The sequence below is a fragment of the Phyllopteryx taeniolatus genome, chromosome 4 (assembly GCF_024500385.1).
Source record: "Phyllopteryx taeniolatus isolate TA_2022b chromosome 4, UOR_Ptae_1.2, whole genome shotgun sequence".
Taxonomy (NCBI): domain Eukaryota; kingdom Metazoa; phylum Chordata; class Actinopteri; order Syngnathiformes; family Syngnathidae; genus Phyllopteryx; species Phyllopteryx taeniolatus.
In genome coordinates, this window is record NC_084505.1 from 26521337 (window position 1) to 26541339 (window position 20003).

Genomic DNA, 20003 nt, shown 5'->3' on the forward strand with positions numbered 1-20003 from the left:
TTATATAGTGGTCATATTTAGAATGAAGTCAAATTAACTGTGTTGTCAAAAACACTTGAGCCTAGATGTGATGTAAATTGGCAGCACCAATGTCTAAAGGCATGGTTTCAACAAGTGGAGCTGTGTGTGCCCTGCAAGGTGCTGATTTTCATTTTTATATTCATTTATATATTTTTTAAATTCTTTCACCTACCCCAAAAACATGTTAAATGCAATGCATGTTTTTTTTCTCCCACAAGGATAGTTTTTTTTTTTTAAACAGAAAAAAAAATAGAATTACAGATTGTGATTTCTTATCTTTTTTAACCTTGAAAAGGTTTTATGACTGATACAATAAGAAAATATTATATAGTTATGGTTTAATATTTTTGTTTGAAAAGCATTTTCAAAAATCGATTGTCCTTATCTATTGGCAGAAATTACAAAAACAAATAGGACTTGGTTTTACCTGACCCCCCGCCCCCTCCAAAAGAAAAGAGAAGTTTTAGCTCAATTGAAAAGGTTGCAATATAATGATCAAATCCATTCAAAGAAAATTTTGATATTTTCCTTTTATTTTTGTAGCTCAGTGTAAAGAAAAACGGTGTTGGTAAAACGACTTTTTAAAATTGTATTTCATGTGTTGCAGGGGTAATATTGCATCAAACAACAGACTTAAAAACCAACAACACAGATGCCCTGTTTAAAAAAATTAATTTGTTTCAGAAAAAAAGAATCTACATTTGTTAGTTGACACTAAAGAAAGAGTGGACCCTCTGGAATAGTAGCAAAATTGTAAAATCTTATTTTCCTTTGTTTTCAAGACCAAAACAATTGACTGCGTGTGGCTCGATAGGTGGGGAATAGGTTGCAATGCATGGATGAACCATGTGATAGTGTCAGTATTCAACTTTTATTACACAAATAGTACTCAAAGAACACAAGTAACATAATTATAAATCTAATGCAGCAGATAATATTTAGTGATGTCAAACACTGCATTTTAATACAACAAGTAGTTGAGTCGGTACATCAGAGCACTTGAACATAGTTTTTTGGCACTAGGGCCCGTTTACCCCTCAAGTCACCCATGAACCATTCGTCATCCATGGACTCCAGGTTAATGATGACGTCCCCGACCTGGAACGGAACCAATCGCACAATGTCAGAATGACGCTAATGCTTTAATATAGCTTTTTGTTTTTGTTTTTGTTTTTTATAAAGTTTTTTAAAAATGACGACCTGCAAAGAGAGCTCTTCATCGCAGTCAGAAGTGAAGTCGTACATGGCCCTTCCCTTCACGACACCCACTTCAAACTGGTTATTATTCGACAACTTTGGACCTGGTCATGATTCAAAAACAAAATCACATGTTCCACATTCGTAAAAACGGTACGTCGTCCATTGAAAAGGACATGGTTTCAAATGACTTGTATTTGAGGCAAGGGGATGATTAAGATTTTAGCAAATATTTTTTCTTCAGTTTTTTTTCGGGCCTAAATAAATAACCTACAAAATTTGGAGATACATGCTTTGATGTGATTATTTCATGCCCCCCCCCCCCCCCCCAAAAACAAAGTTTTTGTTTCTGCTAAAAAGGAAAAAAAGTAACATTTTGGAGACACATTGTTGAAACGCAAAGAAACTCCATCATTCCATCCATCCATTTTCAACACCGCTTATCCTGGATAGGGTCACTGGAGCCTATCCCAGCCGACTTCGGGCAAAAGGCGGATTACACCCTGAACTGGTTGCCAGTCAGGCGCAAGGGCACATATAGACACAGACAATCATTCACACCGTCACTGAGTGGGAACTGAACCCACGCTGCCTGCACTAAAGTCAGGCGAGTGTACCACTACACCATCAGTGACTCAAAGAAATTCCAGAAATTTAAAATATATATATATATATTTCTCACAGCTGAAAAAGTAGAAGATGATGGGAAATTTTTTTATTTTGGAAAAAATATATATCACATTAAATAGGTTTAATGTGAAACAGAAAAACGAAGATTTCAAATTAAACCGTGTATGAAGCTTCAAAAAAAAATTTCATTCAAGATAAAAAAAATCACGTTAAACCTCTCTCCATTCTTTTTTTTTATTTGTTCATTTTAGCCATGCATTGTTCTTTTACACAAAATATTCCATTATCAACAACAAATTTGTTATTTTTTAATAAAACATATCTAAGGCAGAAAACTGTTTTTTGTACAATATCACTAAATTTATTTTATATATTGAGCTGAAACACAAGCATATTTTCCCCCCATACACACCAAAAAAAATCCCGTTAAACCATGTATCTCCAAATGATTATCTTCCTTTTAGCTGAAACACAGAAAATGTATTTGTAATATTTAATTTATTTTTATATCTGTATCTTGTGGCTCAAAAGTCATTTGGAACCATTTCTTCTGACAACGGTGCTGCATTCACTGACTGCGTAAAAACAGGAAACCCCAACAATAGCCCTCGTGGACGTCATACCTGCGCGACTCTCCACAAAAGCCTTGGGAAAGAGTCCTTCTTTGCCGTTGAATCTTCCACTGCTCCAATCGCCGTCGATGTGCTTGGTGAGGAGGATGCAGTCGCCCCGCTTGAAGGACAGCTCGTCCTCCGCCTTGCCGTCAAAGTCGTGCCGAGCCAGGACCCACTCCACCGAGGACTGAGGAGGCAACACGACAAAGTTCATTTAAACCCGCCTGTAACCGTGCTTCTCTGTACAGCGGTGCCTTGAAATACAATCTTAATTTGTTCCTTGATCATGCTCGTATCTCAAATAATCTTTCCCCATTGAAATGAATGGGAAGTCTGCCCCTTGTTTATTAATAAGAAAAAAAATGGCACTCTCTAATACTATACTTAATACAAACCGTAATGACATGAAATAGAATGTAAGGCATTAAACTTTTAAACATTTGGCATTATGATTTATTTAATGCCGCAATCCAATTCAGTGTGCGGCTACTTCTGCTGTGCCCGCCTTGGCCACTGGAAGGCAGTGCTGCATAATAAAGTCATGCACACAAAAATGAAGATTACACTTCTACTACTTCTACTACGACTCAGTAAGTTGTTGTAATTATAGTAGTCATTTTTCACAGAGGATAGGGAATATACCGCTGTGAGTATTGTTATATTATCTGTCTACATGTGTTGCACACCATTTTTTGTTCAAATATCCTTTGCTTAGAAGGGTTGTACCTACCTAGGCGAACTGCTAGCATGTCAATGGAATTTTCCATTGTATGTTAGCAATGGGCTTTAAGCTAGCGGACCATTTTTTTTTTTTTTTTTTTTTTGGGGTCAAACTGCTGCTGATTGTGAAGAGAGTTGAATTGAGGTCACTTCCACCATCCACCGGTTGTATCGCAAGTGTGCACTGGCAAGTCAAACAAAAATATCGGCCGAATGACAGCTCGCACCTCGAAAAACCCGTAAGTCGGGTCACGTGTATGATTTACCTCAAGGCACCACTGTATTCTATAACAATATGCATGGGCTACCTGAGCCGGTTTGACCACTTCTGGCTGCTTACTGGCACAATTGGTCATGCCTGTGGAAAAAGTAACAAGGTATTCAAAGTCACATACCAGGGAAACTGTGAATAATACACTCACAAAGAAGCCCAATTTAGGTCGGGGGGGGTATTTTATGTGATGATGTGAATATTGTTTAGGTCAACAGAATTTTGGCTAAAGTGGTAAAACAACTACTTTGGAAATAAATAAATAAATATTACATGCTTTATTAAATATGAACATACATGGTTTAACGCAACATTTTTTTCACACACACAAAAACATCTTTCTTCTTCATGAGTCCTCTACATAAGAAATTTTAAATGGGGACGGTTTTTTTTGTTTGTTTTTTTTTGTTTTTTTTTACACAATATTTTTTTTCCTTCCCCCAAAAAATTGTGGTTTAACACAATATTAAACCAAATTTCCTAATTTCGCCTGTTTTCTTTTAAGTTTTAAGCAAAACACAAAAATTATTTTTGCATTCAATCATGTATCTCCAGAGGATATTAAAATTACCACGATTCAGTGATAATTCTGCAAAAACCCATACACTGGAAGAAAAACCAAAATATGTCGCGATATCTAGAAGAATAGATAACACCAAAATAAAACCATGGGTACGATTTAAAAATAAATAAATAAATAAATAAATTAAATTAAAAAAAATATATATATATATATATTTTTTTAGAAAAGCCAATAAAGAAAATAAAACAATAATACAAACTACTTATGGACACTCCTGGCAGCAATGACATTTACACAAAAAACACTTTGTCTATCCACAAATGTGCAAATGAATCACTGTTTTGTATTGAATATGAACTCCAAATTGCAAGGAAAGGGGAAAAACATTGCTATCTTGTGTATGTAGTGGTGTGTTACTTCTTGCCTGGCAAAGCGACCCAGTTGGGATTAGTCCGACTCTGCTGCTGAGCGGGTGGTGGTGGCAGATCTTCGACGGCGGAAGTGGCGCCCATCTGACCGTGGGCCCACTCGTTGCCCACGTCGCTCTCCGCGAACGGCAACTCCTCGCCACTCTCACCCTCGAAATCACGGGCCACGCATCTTGGCCAGCTTCGAGAAAATGGGACATTTTAACCCTTGTGCCCTCCTCAGCTTTACTACCATTTGGACACCTTTGTGGCAGAAAAGGATATAAAAAGTCTACACACCCTTGTTCAAATGCCAGGTTTTTGCGATATAAAAATTGAGACCAAGATAAATCATTTCAAAACTTTTTCCACCATTAACTTATACAAGACAATCGAAAAACTAAATAAATCTTTCAGAGAGGGTAGTAAACATAAACAACTGAGCTAATGTGGTTGCACAAGTGTGCACACCCGCTTATAACTGGGGAGCTGGGTGTGTTCAATCACATTCAAACTTATGTTAAATGGGAGCCAGCACACACCTGCCACCATTTAAAGTGCCTCTGATTAACCCCAAATAAAGGTTGGATGTTTTAGTAGGCTTTCCTTTTCTCATCACAAAAAATGACATTCAACTAGTGGTGTGTAGACCTTTAATACCCACTCTACGTGCAGTGTTATAAACTCCCCACATCCCCAAAAATATATAGTTGTTTAATTGATTTATGAAAAAAATACTATTATTTATTATATAGAAAAAATTCAATGTATTTTTTTGTACAAACTCAAAACTCGATTCTTCAAATAATAATAAAAAAAAAAAAACATTTAAAAGGTTACATTCCTAAAAGTGATTTTATATTTGATAGTTTTGAGCAGGTTTGCAATTGCTTGAGTGATTTATGAAAAAAAAGCACAATCGTCCTTATTGCTTATTATGGAAATTCAGTTTTTTCTGTTACAAAATATCAATACTTACAGTAAAAAAAGGGCATTTAAAAAGGTTAAATATTTGATAGTTTTGAGCAAGTCTGAAGTTATTTAAATAATTTCTGAAAGGAATAAAAGAACACAATTTTTGTTGCACAATATAATTTAACAGCTGTGTTTTGTGCACGTACATTTTTAGCCACAAAGGTGCCCAGAGGATGCAAAATGAGTCGACAGAGTAAAAAAAGAGGCAACAAGTAAAAAAATACTGTATTTAAAAAAAAAAAAAAAAAAAAAGGAGAGCACAGGGGTTGAAACAATTCTTAAATGTAGCAGACGCTAAATGGATGAAAACCTACGTGACAGAAATTGGCTTTTGTTTCTTCTCAGGAACAGGTTTTGTTGGTGCATCTGGCTAATTGGAGAAAGAGAAAAACGATAATGCATTTTTATTATAAATATGACACTTTAAATGAGGACTATCACTTACAATCACTTTGGCGAAGTTAACTGGGAAGTAACCTGTGGATCCTTTACAAGTGCCCCTGTACCATTCACTGTCCACACGCTCCACCATGTTGATGATGTCACCGGCCTTCAAGCCCAGCTCTCCTGGACCCTCTAACCGTAACGTAGCAAAAAAAAAAAAAAAAAAAAGGAAACAATATTTTCAATGAAATTACTAATCCATATACTATATTTAACCACATTTATAACGAAGCAAGGGAAGAAACATGGAATGTGTGATTTGTTTTCATCTGTACAACTACCGCAGGTGTATTTTGAACTAGCACCCATGCTAATGGACACTAAGCTAATCATGACAAGGCTTTAGTTTCAAAACCCATTCCCGATGCTCAAGGTATCAATTATATCCGACACACCAAAGAAACTAGTGCTTCTGTGCTATCCATCACTGAAAATGTTGTCACCTGGAATGAAGTCATGCAAGGCTTGAACCTTTAGTCCATTTTCTTGCTTACAAGTGGGACCTGCAGCCTGCACAAACAACCACAGAGTCTCAATGTTAACATATCAAAGGCTAACCAAGGCCAGCATGTACAGGAACTTGAGGGGTGAAAACTGACCTTGATTGGCGAATGGGGCAGGTATGAGCCAGCCCTATAAACATGTGATGTGACCAGGGAAAAGCCTTACCACATATTTTATAAAAAGTTTAGCTCACCTGAAATGAGAATTCTCCTGTGCGGCTGCTGTTAAAGTCCAAGGCGGCGGATCCGTGCGGAAGCTTGAATTGGAACAAAAAAACAAAAAACAACAAAAAGAAAACAACGTTATCATTGTAAACAGCTGCATGAACAGCGACGTGCTTTTCGGGAAACTCCTCACGGTGTATTTGTCGTAGAGACGGTGGCCCTGGACCGGTCTGGGAGGCAGGAGAAATCCTTTGGGGGGCTTGGTGGTCTGCACGTTGGGTGGCGGAGGTCGTCCCGGACTGGGTTTGGCTGGAGGCGGGCGCGGCGGGAGAGGTTTTCTTATATTTTCCTGCCTTAAGTGCAACAAGAAGGCATTATTTCAATTGTGAAATGTAAATTTGGAAAAAGAGAGAGATTTTTGCTTGTACTCACTGATTTGGTAGCAATGGAACCTGCTTGTTCCTTAACAATTCCTGCAGAGAAACATAGTGTTTATGATGGCTGGATGGATGGATAGATAGAAGGATGGATGGTAGACAGACAGACAGACAGATAGATAGATAGATAGATAGCAGGAAGAGACACACTTGATGTCTGCAATGTTTCGTCAAAATACCCCAAGGATCAACAATTACAGGACACTTTACACAATGGGGGGTCACCCAATCCCTCAATAACCCCTTTGCTAGTGACCTTCACCCCTGATGCGTCTGAAAGAAAGAAAGATCTTTGTTCACAATTATTTGTCATTGTGTTAATAGAATTTGTATGTATTAAAAGTACTAGTGGTATCGATACTCAATATCGGTGAGTACTCAAGAGCGAATACTTGTACTGGTATCGGTCTGAAAAAAGTGGTATTGAACATCCTTATCAAAGAATAAAGTGGACGGTTAAACAATCATATTTTAAAGTACAACATGACATCAGGTAACACAGCTTTATTCTGCTCAATTTAACGTGATTGAAAACGGGAGTTCAGAACCTCCCAATAAATCCATACCTGTGTTGGGATGCTGGGTAAGGACCTTTGCTTGGGGATGGTCGTAGTGTTTAGGGAGCCTACAGGTTTCCGAGCGGGAAGTGGAGGAGGATTGCCCTGAAGACTCTCTGTGACTGATGGGAGATACCAACTGTTATGTTTCATAGCACTTTGTTAGCATGCTTCACATTCTAGCTCACCAATTTGGCTGGGGACTCTGATGGTGGTGGGCCTTCTTGTTACAGCTGGTCTCGCCTTGATAGGAGCGGGATCTGAGGTCATGTATAAAAAAAAAAAAAAAAAAACTTTTTTTAATCGTATGACAGCTAAGCATAATTAGCATCTTTGTCCAGTTTTGATAGCAATGTCCCTGTTTGTTGTGCTAACCTTAGCATTAAGACTCTGCAGTAAATACTTGTTGTTGTGTTGAAGTTAGGCAAGAAGTGGTTTGTGTTGAATTCAGGCAAGTTGTGGTTTGTTTGTGTAAAAACAACTTGGTTAGTAATGGTGGTTGCGAGGTTATTTGCGAAATGGGCTACGTTAACTGCTTTCGTAACTAGGTCATCCCATTTAAAGAATTGTAATGACCAGCTTTGGTACTTTTGATCAAATGTTAAGTGTCTTGGTCTCATGACATCAAAATGTGAACAGCATGATGAAGAGAACTGTTTAAATACCAATTTTAATTGAAGCAGGAAATGTATTGGTCCATAAATCAAACACCTGTTATGAATTTTGCCATTAAGCTCCTTGTTTGAGAACAAGTTGTGCAAAAAGTACTGAAACGTTGAACAGTTGGACAAGTTTGGAAAAGGTCAAATTAAGTTCACCTGTAGGCTATAGTGCATTTTGGTTTATCCTGGAATTTCACATGAAAGCCCATTATCGCTAGGTTTTTGTGAGTAGTGTACTTACTATCCACATTTTGCAAACTAAATTCCCCACATTTCCATCTTCCCCTGCAAACACCACACAAGACTGCTCATATTCTGGTGGGAGCCCAATTCAAAACCAAGATTTGACTTACTTGCCGGAGTGTCAATATATTCGGCATCTCTGAGGACAGTGGTGGAATTGTGGTTGTTGATGTTGATGTTGAGATTGGGCTTCAGTGGTTCCTTGGGGTGCTTCACTGGCGGTCTTGGCGGCAAAGGAGGCTCCTCGTCGTGGATGCTGTAGTCCCTGGTTAACACTGCAGGGTTCGACTTGTGTGGGGGTCCACCCTTTGTGAGCAGGGTCTCCAATTCCTCTCGCGTGGGCTTTCCAGCAGATTTCTGGGGTAGCTGAGGTTTGAAAACTGGCGTCTGATCGTGGCTTGATACATTTTGACTGTCTTGAACCAACAGAGATCTGGCCGCCAGCGGAGGTTTAACAGACACCAGCGTCGGCTTCACAGGCTTTCTGGGAAGAGGCTGCGGTTTGATCGGTTCACTGGCACTCCCATCCTCAGGGGCGGTCTGGCTCTCGAAGGCCTTGATCCTGGCCTGGATGTTTCGCTGACTGTTCATCTCTCCATGAACTTGTTCCTCCTGATTTGTTTGGTCCCTGTTCGAACTAAATACCTCCAGCAGCTCTTTCAGATACTCATTCGAGGAGACATCTCCTGCATCTGTGGGGACCTCATTGTCTTCAAATTTGATCAATGTCTGAATGTTATCTTCTGTCTGTTTTCTCGATTTTATGCGAGGAAGCGGGACAGGTCTCAGTTCTAAAGCAGGAACAGAATAAGTCGTCGCGCTAGGAGGTGGGTCAGGTGGCGCAGTCGTCTCCCAGTGGAAGGTGACCGATCTGGTGCACTGATCTCCTGAGTCCCAGCTTTCTTGTGATTTGAGTGGACCACTTTCAGAAGAGCATTCAGGTCTGGACAAGGATGGTCTTGGAGGTTTTTGCGGCTTTTTACCTAAAGAAGAATCACACTCAAAAGAGAAGGAGACATTTTCCCATTGCAACATCAAATGGTTTTACCGGCTGATTTATCCCTGACGGGGTCGGTCTGCGTGGAGCAGGTGGTGCTAGTACAGTCAGAGGAACGCCGGGGGGCTGCTGTGGGCCGAACAATGTGCTCCTCTCGGGTCTTTTCTTGAATCACCTGATCATAGGACGGTGGGGCCTGAGTTGTGGAAAACAGACACTTTAGCAAGACGGCTTCCACACAGATCCTTAAAGTCTAAACTTTTTTTAAAATATGATTTATGTGAGTGCGAATGGTTGTTTGTTTATATGTGGACTGCGACTGGCTGGCGACCAGTTCAGGGTCAAGTTCCACAGATCCTTAAAAAGTCAAACATTTAAATGATTTCTCAAAATCAAGGCCCTAATTAGCCTTTAGAAATCATTTATAATCCTAATCTGCCATGTTCAGAGTTTAAAAAAAAAAAAAATCCAAATGTTTTTTTTTACCATGGTTTTTGATTAATGTATAATTAGTTTTGCTATAGTAACACCATCAAAATGTTTATTTAAAAGCATGATGAAATATGCGATTAATTACTTTTAGTTCCGAAGTCGTACAATCGGAATCCCAACAAAATTTGGCATAATACCATCCGGTGTTCCTCATAGGAATTTAATAAAGAAGCAAACTCAAACAAACCTGGATTTCTGCAGTCCAGCTGGATGGAGGGGAGGAAGGAAAGACCACGGGCGATGCTGAGAACCAGTTGTTGTCGTCCAGAGGTTCCGCGGAGATGGTAGTGATCGCTGGTCGACTAGGAAAAAACAACACACTGTTCAGTAGTCCAAAAACCACAAGCATAATTGGAAAACTACACAATATCAGAAGTATTTACTGGAGTTGTCAAATAAAGGACTTTAAAGACTTTTTCGATACCTTCGGTCTCTTGTGTTGTCATTCAAAGAGTTTGCCTTTGCTGAGAAACATGAAAAGTTGCCAAACATTTTACAATGCATACACAGCTCTTATTCTATTACGTCCAAGACCAGTTCCGTAAACTTACTTTGTTTAATAGCAGCTCGTATGGAAGGCAAAGGCCCAGCGCTGAAGAGAAATAAATTAAAAAAACAACAACAATCAATATAACCTACATGATTCCATCTAAAAAGACATTGTAGCTTGATAAAAGATGCAGGTATTACAAATAATAATAATAATGGAAAATAAAATAAGATAAAATAAACAATTGCAAGAACAGAGTTAAAATACGGTTAAGAAAATATCTAAGTGGCTAAAACATATTTGCGGCAATAACCATTGGCCTGTTGCGCTCTCGTCTCTCCCACTTTTACAGTACTGAACCTTTTTTACCCTTTGGCGCTACAGTACTTAAAGCCTGGCTCAGCATTATGTGAGTGGGCCAAAACAAATTCCATATTAATTTTGTGGAATTGCACATAGTTCTGTCCATTGTAACACACATAATGTAAACGCAGTGTTGTAGAGTAACTATTTACTGTACATGTAACATTTATTATGTAAATAATTGACTAAATGTAATCCATTACACTGCTCGGAGAAATTGTGTAGTTAAATTACTGTTGCTTTTGTAAAATTCCATAATTACCATTTTAGTTACATTTGAAAAATAGCCACAAAAGCTCTATCACTTCCTCTTTCTCAAGCCGACACTTGTGATTGGCTCTCTCTGGTCAGGTGCCATTCTGCTGTTGTCCTCAAACATGACATTTTTCCAAATATGAACTTGTGGTGCCATCTATTAGATTGACTGAGATTTTGAAAAGGTTAGACTCATATTTAAACCTTTGAACACACACACAAAAAAACACTGACTTTTGAACAGTTTCATCTTTATAGTAACTTTTTGTATGGAAAATTCTCTCACTTTGCCCGGTGCCACCGGGCAAAGTGGTGCCCGTGGGCACCGGGTAGCCCCCAAGGACCACGAGGGGCCCCCGGGCCTGCTCTAAAAACAGCTCACCAGTGATGGGACATTGTGATTTTCTAGGAATGTTGTAGAAGTCATCATTTGAAAATGTAAACACTGGCAGAGATTTCTAGAAATTAAGTATATATAGCATATTGATATTTATCAGTTTCTTAATTATTGTGAGAAATCATTAACATGATCAGTGTTTTCAAATAAATGATTAACATTAATTGTTAATAATAACATACAATAATAATTGATTATTAAAGGTAATTTGAGTGAATTAGTTATTTCAGGCGTGTGTATCAAACTGGTAGCTCTTCATATTAGTAATCAGGACCCAAGAAGTAGCTCTCAGTTTCTAAGAGGTTGATGACCCCTGGTCTAAATTGTGCACATCTGTCATTAGGTCAACGTGAGGATAAGCGGTAAGGAAAATGGATGGATGATATCATGTTTTCCACATGCTGTACACATACTATAGAGGACCAAGAGTGCCAAAATTAAATAAAAACAGTGGGTATGGAAAGTATTCAGGCCCTCTTAGATTTTTCACTCTTTGTTATACTGCCATCCATTTGCTAAAATCCTTTAAGTTCATTGTTGTCCTCATTAATGTACACACAGCACCCCATATTGACAGAAAAAAACGGAATTGTTGACATTTTTGCAGATTTTTTAAAAAAGAAAATTTGAAATATCACACAGTCGTAGGTAGTCAGACCCTTTTCTCAATATTTAGTAGAAGCACTCTTTTGAGCTAATACAGCCATGAGTCTTTTTGGGAATGATGTAATGATATTTTCAAACCTGGATTTGGGGATCCTCTGCCATTCCTCCTTGCAATGGCTGCAAAATAACAAAGAGTGAAAAATTGAAGGGTGTCTATAATACTTTCCGTACCCACTGTATGGTATGGTATGGCTAATACCAAAAGAGACTCTAAAATTATGATTAAAATGTTGTTTTACTACTACTACTACGCTCTATAGTTTCTGAATTTTTTTGAATTACTTAATTATGTTGTGCCGCTAATGATACTACTGGATATACCAGCAAGTATAGTCAGAAAGTAGCAGCTAAACCGACAAACCTCACGGCAATGAAAAAACATAAAATATGTCTGTCTCGGCGTGGGTTAATATAGAACTGGGATTCAACTCACGTCATTACGACTTACCTGCAATGCAAAAGATCTGCTTTGCTTCCGTCAAGATGATCTGTGAAGATGAACAGAGAGTTGTCGTATTCATCATTGAGGTGTTGTTGCGAAGACTCACGTCTCTAAAGCAATTACTACGTCTGGAAAGAGACACAGACGTCACTTCCTCTTTTAGACATTCAACGTGTAAACCTGTGACATCAGCATGAATTTCTTGCGTTGACTAGCTAGCAAACATCAGCAATGCAATTGAACATTAAAGGCTCATGCTGGATCTCAGCAGGTAAGGATGTCAATGCCAGACATTAATCGAATAATAAGGTGTTTCCAAAAATATTTGTATTAATGCTGTAAGTTCTAGGCCCAGGATTTTGCCTTAAATGGCAGCTTCAAACAAAACGGCTGCCTTCCTGTTCAATTTCTTGCATGGGTCCTCGAGACTTTTTTGTGCGTCCGGTTATGATAAACATGTCCACCTCATTTTGTGTCGATGAGTGAAACTGGTGGTGGGGGCTATTTTATTTTATTTTTATACTTTCAATGCTGCTATTTCATGCAATTTTCTCCCCAAATGTCAGATTCAAACTAAAATCCCCAATTTCCTGTTACATTTTGAGCATGGGTCCTTGAGACTTTTCTTTGCATCTTGTTATGGTACACATATCCACCCAATTTTTTCCCTCTTCCTACTTAGCACTACAAAAAGGCCAGATATGACCTACGTAGATCAGTCAGATAAGCCAAGAGACAGTGCTGGAAGTTAAAGCTGGAGGGATACTACATCACCGCTGACTCTAGACGCATGTAGCAGGGCCTCCATCACATCATAGACCTCCGGCAGAGGAACAAGACCAGCAGCAACAACAAAATACTGCCAGGTTAAAGGTCCCGTATTTTGCCAAACCGACATTTTCTAAAATTTTGGATGTTATATTGTCTCTGTGGTGCCTCAGTAAACGTGAAATATGAATGAAAATCACCCACGCATTCCTGAGTCCCAGATGTTTTTCTGCCGAGAGGCCGGAAATTAGGTCATTCAAATTTCTCAAGCTTATTTACGTTACTAGCGAAGATCTCCGCCTACTTCTCCGCTCCTGAGCTAGCCACTGTCAACGTAACAACCATGTGTGCTCTCACAAGTATTGAGGGTTGGGTCTTCTCCAAGGAGGCAACCAATCAGAGGGAAGGGGCTGGTCTTAGCCAAATATGGTACAAGCGGATACCAATTGGGTCAAACAGAAGTAGCTGTTAGAGGGGCCTTTTCTGGACACTCATATGCCAAAACCAAGGTGTTTGTCCTAAGTCCTAAAAGGTCAAATAAGACAAAATATGGGACCTTTAACTGAATGAGTTCTACCTCTGCTTTGACGCACTCAACACTGATCGACAGAAATTGTACCAATAGTGGCGATAGAGCTCCCCTCTCACTGTATCATCAGCTGAGGTGTGTGAAGTTCTGAGCAGGACTAATCCCCGAAAAGCAGCAGGTCCAGATAAGATGCAGAGGTGGGAACAAGTCATTGTTTTGCAAGTCACAAGTAAGTCTCAAGTCTTTGCCTTCAACTCCCGAGTCAAGTCTCCAGTCGAGATATGCAAGTCCCGAGTCACGTTGCAAGTTAGTTTATTGCCCCTTCAAAACTAATTAAGAGTAGTTTTTCACTTATTCTATGAAAATGCTGTGCTATGACTTCCTTTTTCTCACTTTATTTCTGAAGTGACATTAAACAGACCTGTCATAAAAAAGAATTTGCATCCAGTAGTGCTGCAATTAGTAATTGATCATTCTACTGACATAATAATCAAGTATAAGGATAAAATATATTTTTGATTGGTTAAAGAGCCATTATGAATCCACAAGAGAAAATGAGACATTCACTGAATAATGAACGAACAATTGGTTTCCTCTTTTAGACATTCGACAGTAGTTTTCTTAAATTCATATTGTGAATAAAGAAGGAAACTGCATTTTCTTGTCTACAAACATTTCTACCGAGGCAATTTCAAACACAGATATAAATAGATCTCAGTTTAAATTTGGTATTTTTTGTAACAAAAACATAAGTCATTAATTAAAAAAAAAAGACAAAGAAGTTTGTCATCTTGTTATAGAGGTACAACTTTATCCAACTGTGGTATCTCAGTCGTAACAGTAGGGGGCACTATATCAAATATTACATCAAAAAGAGGCAAAGAAAAGGACATTAAGAAAAATGTAGTTTCATGTTAAATAGATGCTAGCTGTGTGCTGATTGATTGGTAAATAAAGTGCATAAAAAAAGAATTACCGTACAAGACTGATTCTTGAGAACACTACAGTGACTAAACCAGACTGTAATACAAAGAAAGCCCAGACAGTGCAGTTCCGGGCTGCCGTATAACTATATGCATGATCGCTCACAAAGGTAGCTGCTAATGCTGACATAAACAAGGATACGTGAGGTCAAGCTGTGCGATAATGAACGTCCTTATTTTTACGCTAAATGTTGTTGTCGTTTCTGTGTATGTGGTTCTTGGAAAGTATACATTTTACATTGGCGCGGGCCAATTCGTCGGTCACGTGATGCAATGCGAGCGTTGTCGGCCACGCGAGCGCGCGGGTATAAAGAGGCCTTAAGTCAGTCTGGTGAGGATTAAAATCGCTAACCAACTACAAGCAACCATCCTCCCAAGCGGAGAGCAATCAAGGACTAGCTGACGACTTGAACACCTACTGCAGATTTGAAAAGGACACTTTCACACTTTCACACAGTCAACATGGGGCTGCACTTCAACCTAGCACACCTTGACGGCGCGGGGACCTATTCGAGGATCCTGTTCGTGGACTTCAGCTCTGCGTTCAACAACGTCATCCCCAAACTCCTCTCCTCCAAGCTTCTCAAGCTCAGTGTCTCGCCTGCCATCTGCCGATGGATTTACAGCTTCCTGACGGGCAGGACACAGCAGGTGAGGCCGGGGGACACCACCTCATCCACACGCACAATCAGCACTCGGGCGCCCCAATAATGTGTCCTCCTCTACACGAACGACTGCACCTCAACGCACCCAGCTGTCAAACTCCTTAAGTTTATAGACAACACCACAGTCATCGGCCTCATCAAAGGCGGTGACGAGTCTGCATATCGACAGAAAGTGAAGCGGCTGGAGCTGTGGTGCAGCTGACACAACCTGAAGCTGAACACGCTCAAGACTGTAGAGATGATCGTAGACTTCGGGAAGCATCCTTCGCCACAGTTCCCTCTCACCCTGTCCTCAAAAAGGCCCAGCAGAGGATGAACTTTTTGCAGCTTCTGAGGAAGCACAGCCTGCCACAGGAGCTGTTGAGGTAGTTCGACACAGCAGTCTTCGAATCAATCCTGTGTTCATCCATCACAGTCTGGTTTGGTGCTGCCACAAAAAAGGACAAACTCCGACTGCAACGGACTACCGGAAAAATCGGCGGTAGCCCCCTACCCACCCTTGAGGACTTGCATGCTGCCAGAACTAAGACAAGAGCATGCAAAATCGTCTTGGACCCTCCACATCCTGGTCACGACCTCTTCCAGCTCTTTCCCTCAGGTAGGCGCTATCGATCAATGCAAACGAAAACAACCACAGATACCAACAGCTTCTTCTCTCTTGCCATTAAATAGCTAGAAGCTAAGTGACTCTCCGTAGTGTGTTATGTATTTTTTTTGTCAAAATGGCTCTCTATTGTCCAACTACCGGAGACAAATTCCTTGTGTGCTTCTGACATACTTGGCCAATAAAGAGGATTCTGATTCTGATTACCATCTACAGAATTGGTAGAAAAAGTACAAATGTCAAACTCAAAGCACTCATGGGACACAAAGCAGGACTTCAACATTTCCGATAAAGGAATATATTGGTGAAATAAACATGAAAAGCACCAGTGACATCTGTCACTTGTTAATCGCTTTTACTCACTTTCCTCAACAACACCAGTGTGCTTTTATTTTTAACCTGACAAAGATTTGAAATACTGCGTCTCCTAAGCTACCCACCACTTCCTTGTTTACATATACGAAGAAAGAGCTTCCTTTACACCCACGGGTGCACAGCACATTGCACCTGAAGGTGAGCTTTACCTGTTGAGGAGCTACATGGAGCATGAAAAATCCACCATTAATAGCATGTTTCCATTTAAATCCTCCCCGATGGATGACCCAGAAACACTGAGTGTGTTTATGCGTGCATGTGTGTGTGTGTGTGTGTGTGTGTGTGTGTGTGTGTGTGTGCGTGTGCGTGTGCGAGAGACAAAAAAATACAAAAGTCACACCCACAGTCACTATGTTGGACCAATCACATCAGGTGGAATGCAGTCAATCAGGAAGTGGAGCCTTTGCCACACGACAACTTTAAAATGGAAAAGGTTTACCATCAAAAGATGAGGAAGTGTACCAACAAATGAGGCTTTCATAAGAATAATATTTAACTAGTAATTAAATCAAGTAGTGATATTTTACAAATAAATAGAAATAAAGACTATATTCATAAAATATACATAAAATACAGTACATTTTATTAAAATTATTCAAGAATTGCATCATCCAAATTTGGACTCCAGAAAACGACACACCAATAAAGATTTTACATACATTTTATGAAAACTGTACCTGGAAAAGGAATCATTGAAAGGTGAGAAAGCCGCCTTGTATAAAAAGTATCAATACAACTCTTAACATTTTACAATAATTATACATCACTACATTTGGCAAGAACTACACCTGAAAAAAAATCCTTGAAATTTCATTTAAAAATTAAAAAATGGACCCCAAAAAAACAACAACAATCCTAAAACTTTCACCACTTAAAAGGTTTAATTCGATTTCTCCATCACCCACGCACAAATCTTAACCTAACCAGATACTGTTTATCTTTCCCGAATCAACCCTGGTACAATGACCATTTCTCATGGATAGACAGGCATGAGCTCATTTGCAATGTTTACGCATCTTCCAAAGAACAAAAAGTGAGCCACATTGTATAATGTGTCGTGATGTTTATGTGTGAGTGGACACTAGCACACGTGGTCTGTGAAGCCGCAGAGGTCAGCAGAATAGTTTTTTCCCATCACAGCTGCGTCTGTGCCACTCCAACACATGCTGACATTTTATGCATGCTTTGGACCACAACAGGTGCACAACAGCTGCACAACAAGCCATCTGCCTGCCTCCTTAAAATCACAATATACAATCATATAAAACACACTAATGGCACTCTACAATATTGTACTTTATATAAACATTGAGTAATAACATAATAAAATAGAATGTAAATAATTAAATAGTTTGTGCATCGTGATTTTATGCTGCAATCCAATTCATTGGGCTGCTCCTTCTGGTGTGCCCGCCTTGCCCACCGAGAGGCAGTATAATACCATACAGTCGTGCAGACACAAACAACGAAGAATAGACTTCTTCGACAGTACGACTACTGTAAGTGATCCAGTAATATGCTGTAATACTAGTCATTTTTCATAGACGATAAAGAATTTTTGCCTGTGAGTTTTCTCATATTATCTCTTACATGTGTTTCTCCAGTGTTTGTGTTAAAATATGCATTGCTTCTAAAACTGACTATCGATGCTAACCGTTAACATGTCAGTGGGGTTTGTTAGCATTAAGCTAAACAAACTTTCCATAAGGCAAAGCTACTGTATGTTGTTTAAAAAAATGCACGTGTAATTCTCTTTGTTTTATGTTTAGTGTGACAGTAAACTCAGACTGGGAGTGGCTTTAAACAGCTTGTAGCCAAAGTGCTGCTATTGTGAAGTGACTTGAGTTCACTGCCACCATAAAGCGCTCCTATTTCAACTTTGCGCTGGCAAGTCAAGCGAGAAATTGAACAAATGACAGCTCGTAGCTCGAAAAACTCATAAGTCGGGTCACTCGTATCTCAAGGCACCACTGACACTGTATATATACTATTACAGTCAATTAGATTTCTAATTCTAAAAACGTAATACAAACATACCTGTTGCTTGGTCGATGACATGGTGAAGCTCAGTACGCTCCTCCGCCTCATCTCTACGCCTCACTTCAGCCATCATCAGTGAAAGCAATGAAGAACACGAAAAAAAGTCATAAAAAGGTGATAATATTGATTAAAAAAAAGTGTGCGTACTCCTGAGAGTGTGTGTGCGTGTGATAATGTTTCCACGGTGGTCACAGTGGTCCAGCTGACTGCAGCACTTTGTGTGGGTGGGACTCTGCTCGGGGGTCAACATGGACCCACACGCCGCACTAAAATGAGGGGGGACTTCACTGCATGAAAGGCATGCTTTTTGTTCATCAACATATATATACCTACATACCATACCATATCATTCCACATACTCTTTCATAAGGTGGCATATCATAACATACTTAATCATACTATTCAATATCACATGTCATACCTTATCATACAATATCATAGCATACCACTGATTATCATACAATACCTGATTATACTAGACCTTATCATACCATATGACCTATGCCATATCATAGCATACCCTATCATGTCATTCCAAATGATATCATACTATATTATACCAGATCATACCCTATCGTACAATTCCATATCATACTCCATGATACCATATCCTATCACACCATATAACCCATGCCATATCATACCATACCATATGATAGCCTACAAAACCATATCATACATAATCCATCAAACCATATCATGCCATACGTTATCAGGGCTTATCATAAGAAGTTATGCCATGTAGAGCTTAAAACATACCATATTGACTATATCCTACAATGCTATACTATATCATACCCTGTCATAAAATACCATATCATGTATACCCAGTCATACCATATTGCATCATATCACACCATATCAGACCATACACATCATACAATACCCTATCCCATCACATCATAGTACCGTATCATATAAAACCCTAATGTACTGTCTGTTAATATATTATCAGTTCATACAATACCATATAAAATCATACGATAACCTTTCATACCATATCATAACATACCATACCCGATCACAATACCATACCACACCATACTGTACCATAAGGCACAGTTGTGCTCACCATTATTGGCACCCATGAAGTTTAAGTATTAAATGTGGAATAGCTCCTGAAGAAAATGAATCAAGTGAAACAACATTTTCTGTAGAGAATATGAACGAGCAAATGATAAACAATATTTTATGGAAAGATAAAACAAAAATAGAGCTTTTTAGCACTGCACACAAACAGTATGTTTACAGATGGCGCAATGAAGCCTTTAAGGAAAAGAACACCCTGCCAACATTCAAGCCTGATGTGGGGCTGCTTTCCTACAACTGGTCCTGGAGGCCTTGATTGTATCACAGGTATCATGAAATAAGAAAATGATCAAGAGATTTCAGAGCAAAATATCTTACCTAGTGTAAGAAAACTTGTTTTGAGATGACAATCATGGGTCCTCCAGCAAGCCAAAGAACCAAAGCACGCATCCAAAAGCACACAGGAATGGTTGAAAAGGAAAAAAAATGGACTGTTTTAAAATGGCTTGCAATGAGTCCTGATTTCAATCCAATTGAAA

At 39.1% G+C, this 20003-nt stretch overlaps 1 protein-coding gene across 2 annotated transcripts; it reads right to left on the minus strand.

The window, feature by feature from the left end:
- Positions 1–873: 873 nt before the first annotated feature.
- sh3d19 (SH3 domain containing 19) lies at positions 874–18520 on the minus strand. Of its 2 annotated transcripts, XM_061770973.1 has the most exons (21): positions 18433–18520; positions 12478–12517; positions 12108–12146; positions 10410–10450; positions 10283–10322; positions 10046–10160; positions 9418–9562; positions 8480–9352; positions 7653–7724; positions 7474–7586; positions 6903–6943; positions 6664–6823; positions 6500–6562; positions 6246–6312; positions 5804–5934; positions 5673–5728; positions 4401–4585; positions 3491–3540; positions 2472–2649; positions 1222–1322; positions 874–1119 (listed from the first exon to the last, which is right to left on the minus strand). In XM_061770973.1, exons 1-21 carry the CDS (start codon positions 18506–18508, stop codon positions 1012–1014), a joined length of 2694 nt encoding a protein of 897 aa, XP_061626957.1. In that variant the 5' UTR covers positions 18509–18520; the 3' UTR covers positions 874–1011. The 2 variants fall into 2 exon arrangements, with proteins under 2 accessions (XP_061626957.1, XP_061626958.1); XM_061770974.1 differs by lacking the exon at positions 12108–12146.
- Between the last annotated feature and the right edge of the window lie 1483 nt (positions 18521–20003).

What these genes read in the sequence shown, in the direction of transcription:
- sh3d19 (XM_061770973.1), bottom strand. Translation starts at nt 18,508, where the DNA reads ATGATGGCTGAAGTGAGGCGTAGAGATGAGGCGGAGGAGCGTACTGAG. An exon ending in GCTGGACTGCAGAAATCCAG is followed by an intron (nt 9,563 to 10,045) that starts GTTTGTTTGAGT and finishes TCCACAACTCAG; the next exon opens with GCCCCACCGTCCTATGATCA. An exon ending in TTAACTTCGCCAAAGTGATT is followed by an intron (nt 5,729 to 5,803) that starts GTAAGTGATAGT and finishes TTCTCCAATTAG; the next exon opens with CCAGATGCACCAACAAAACC.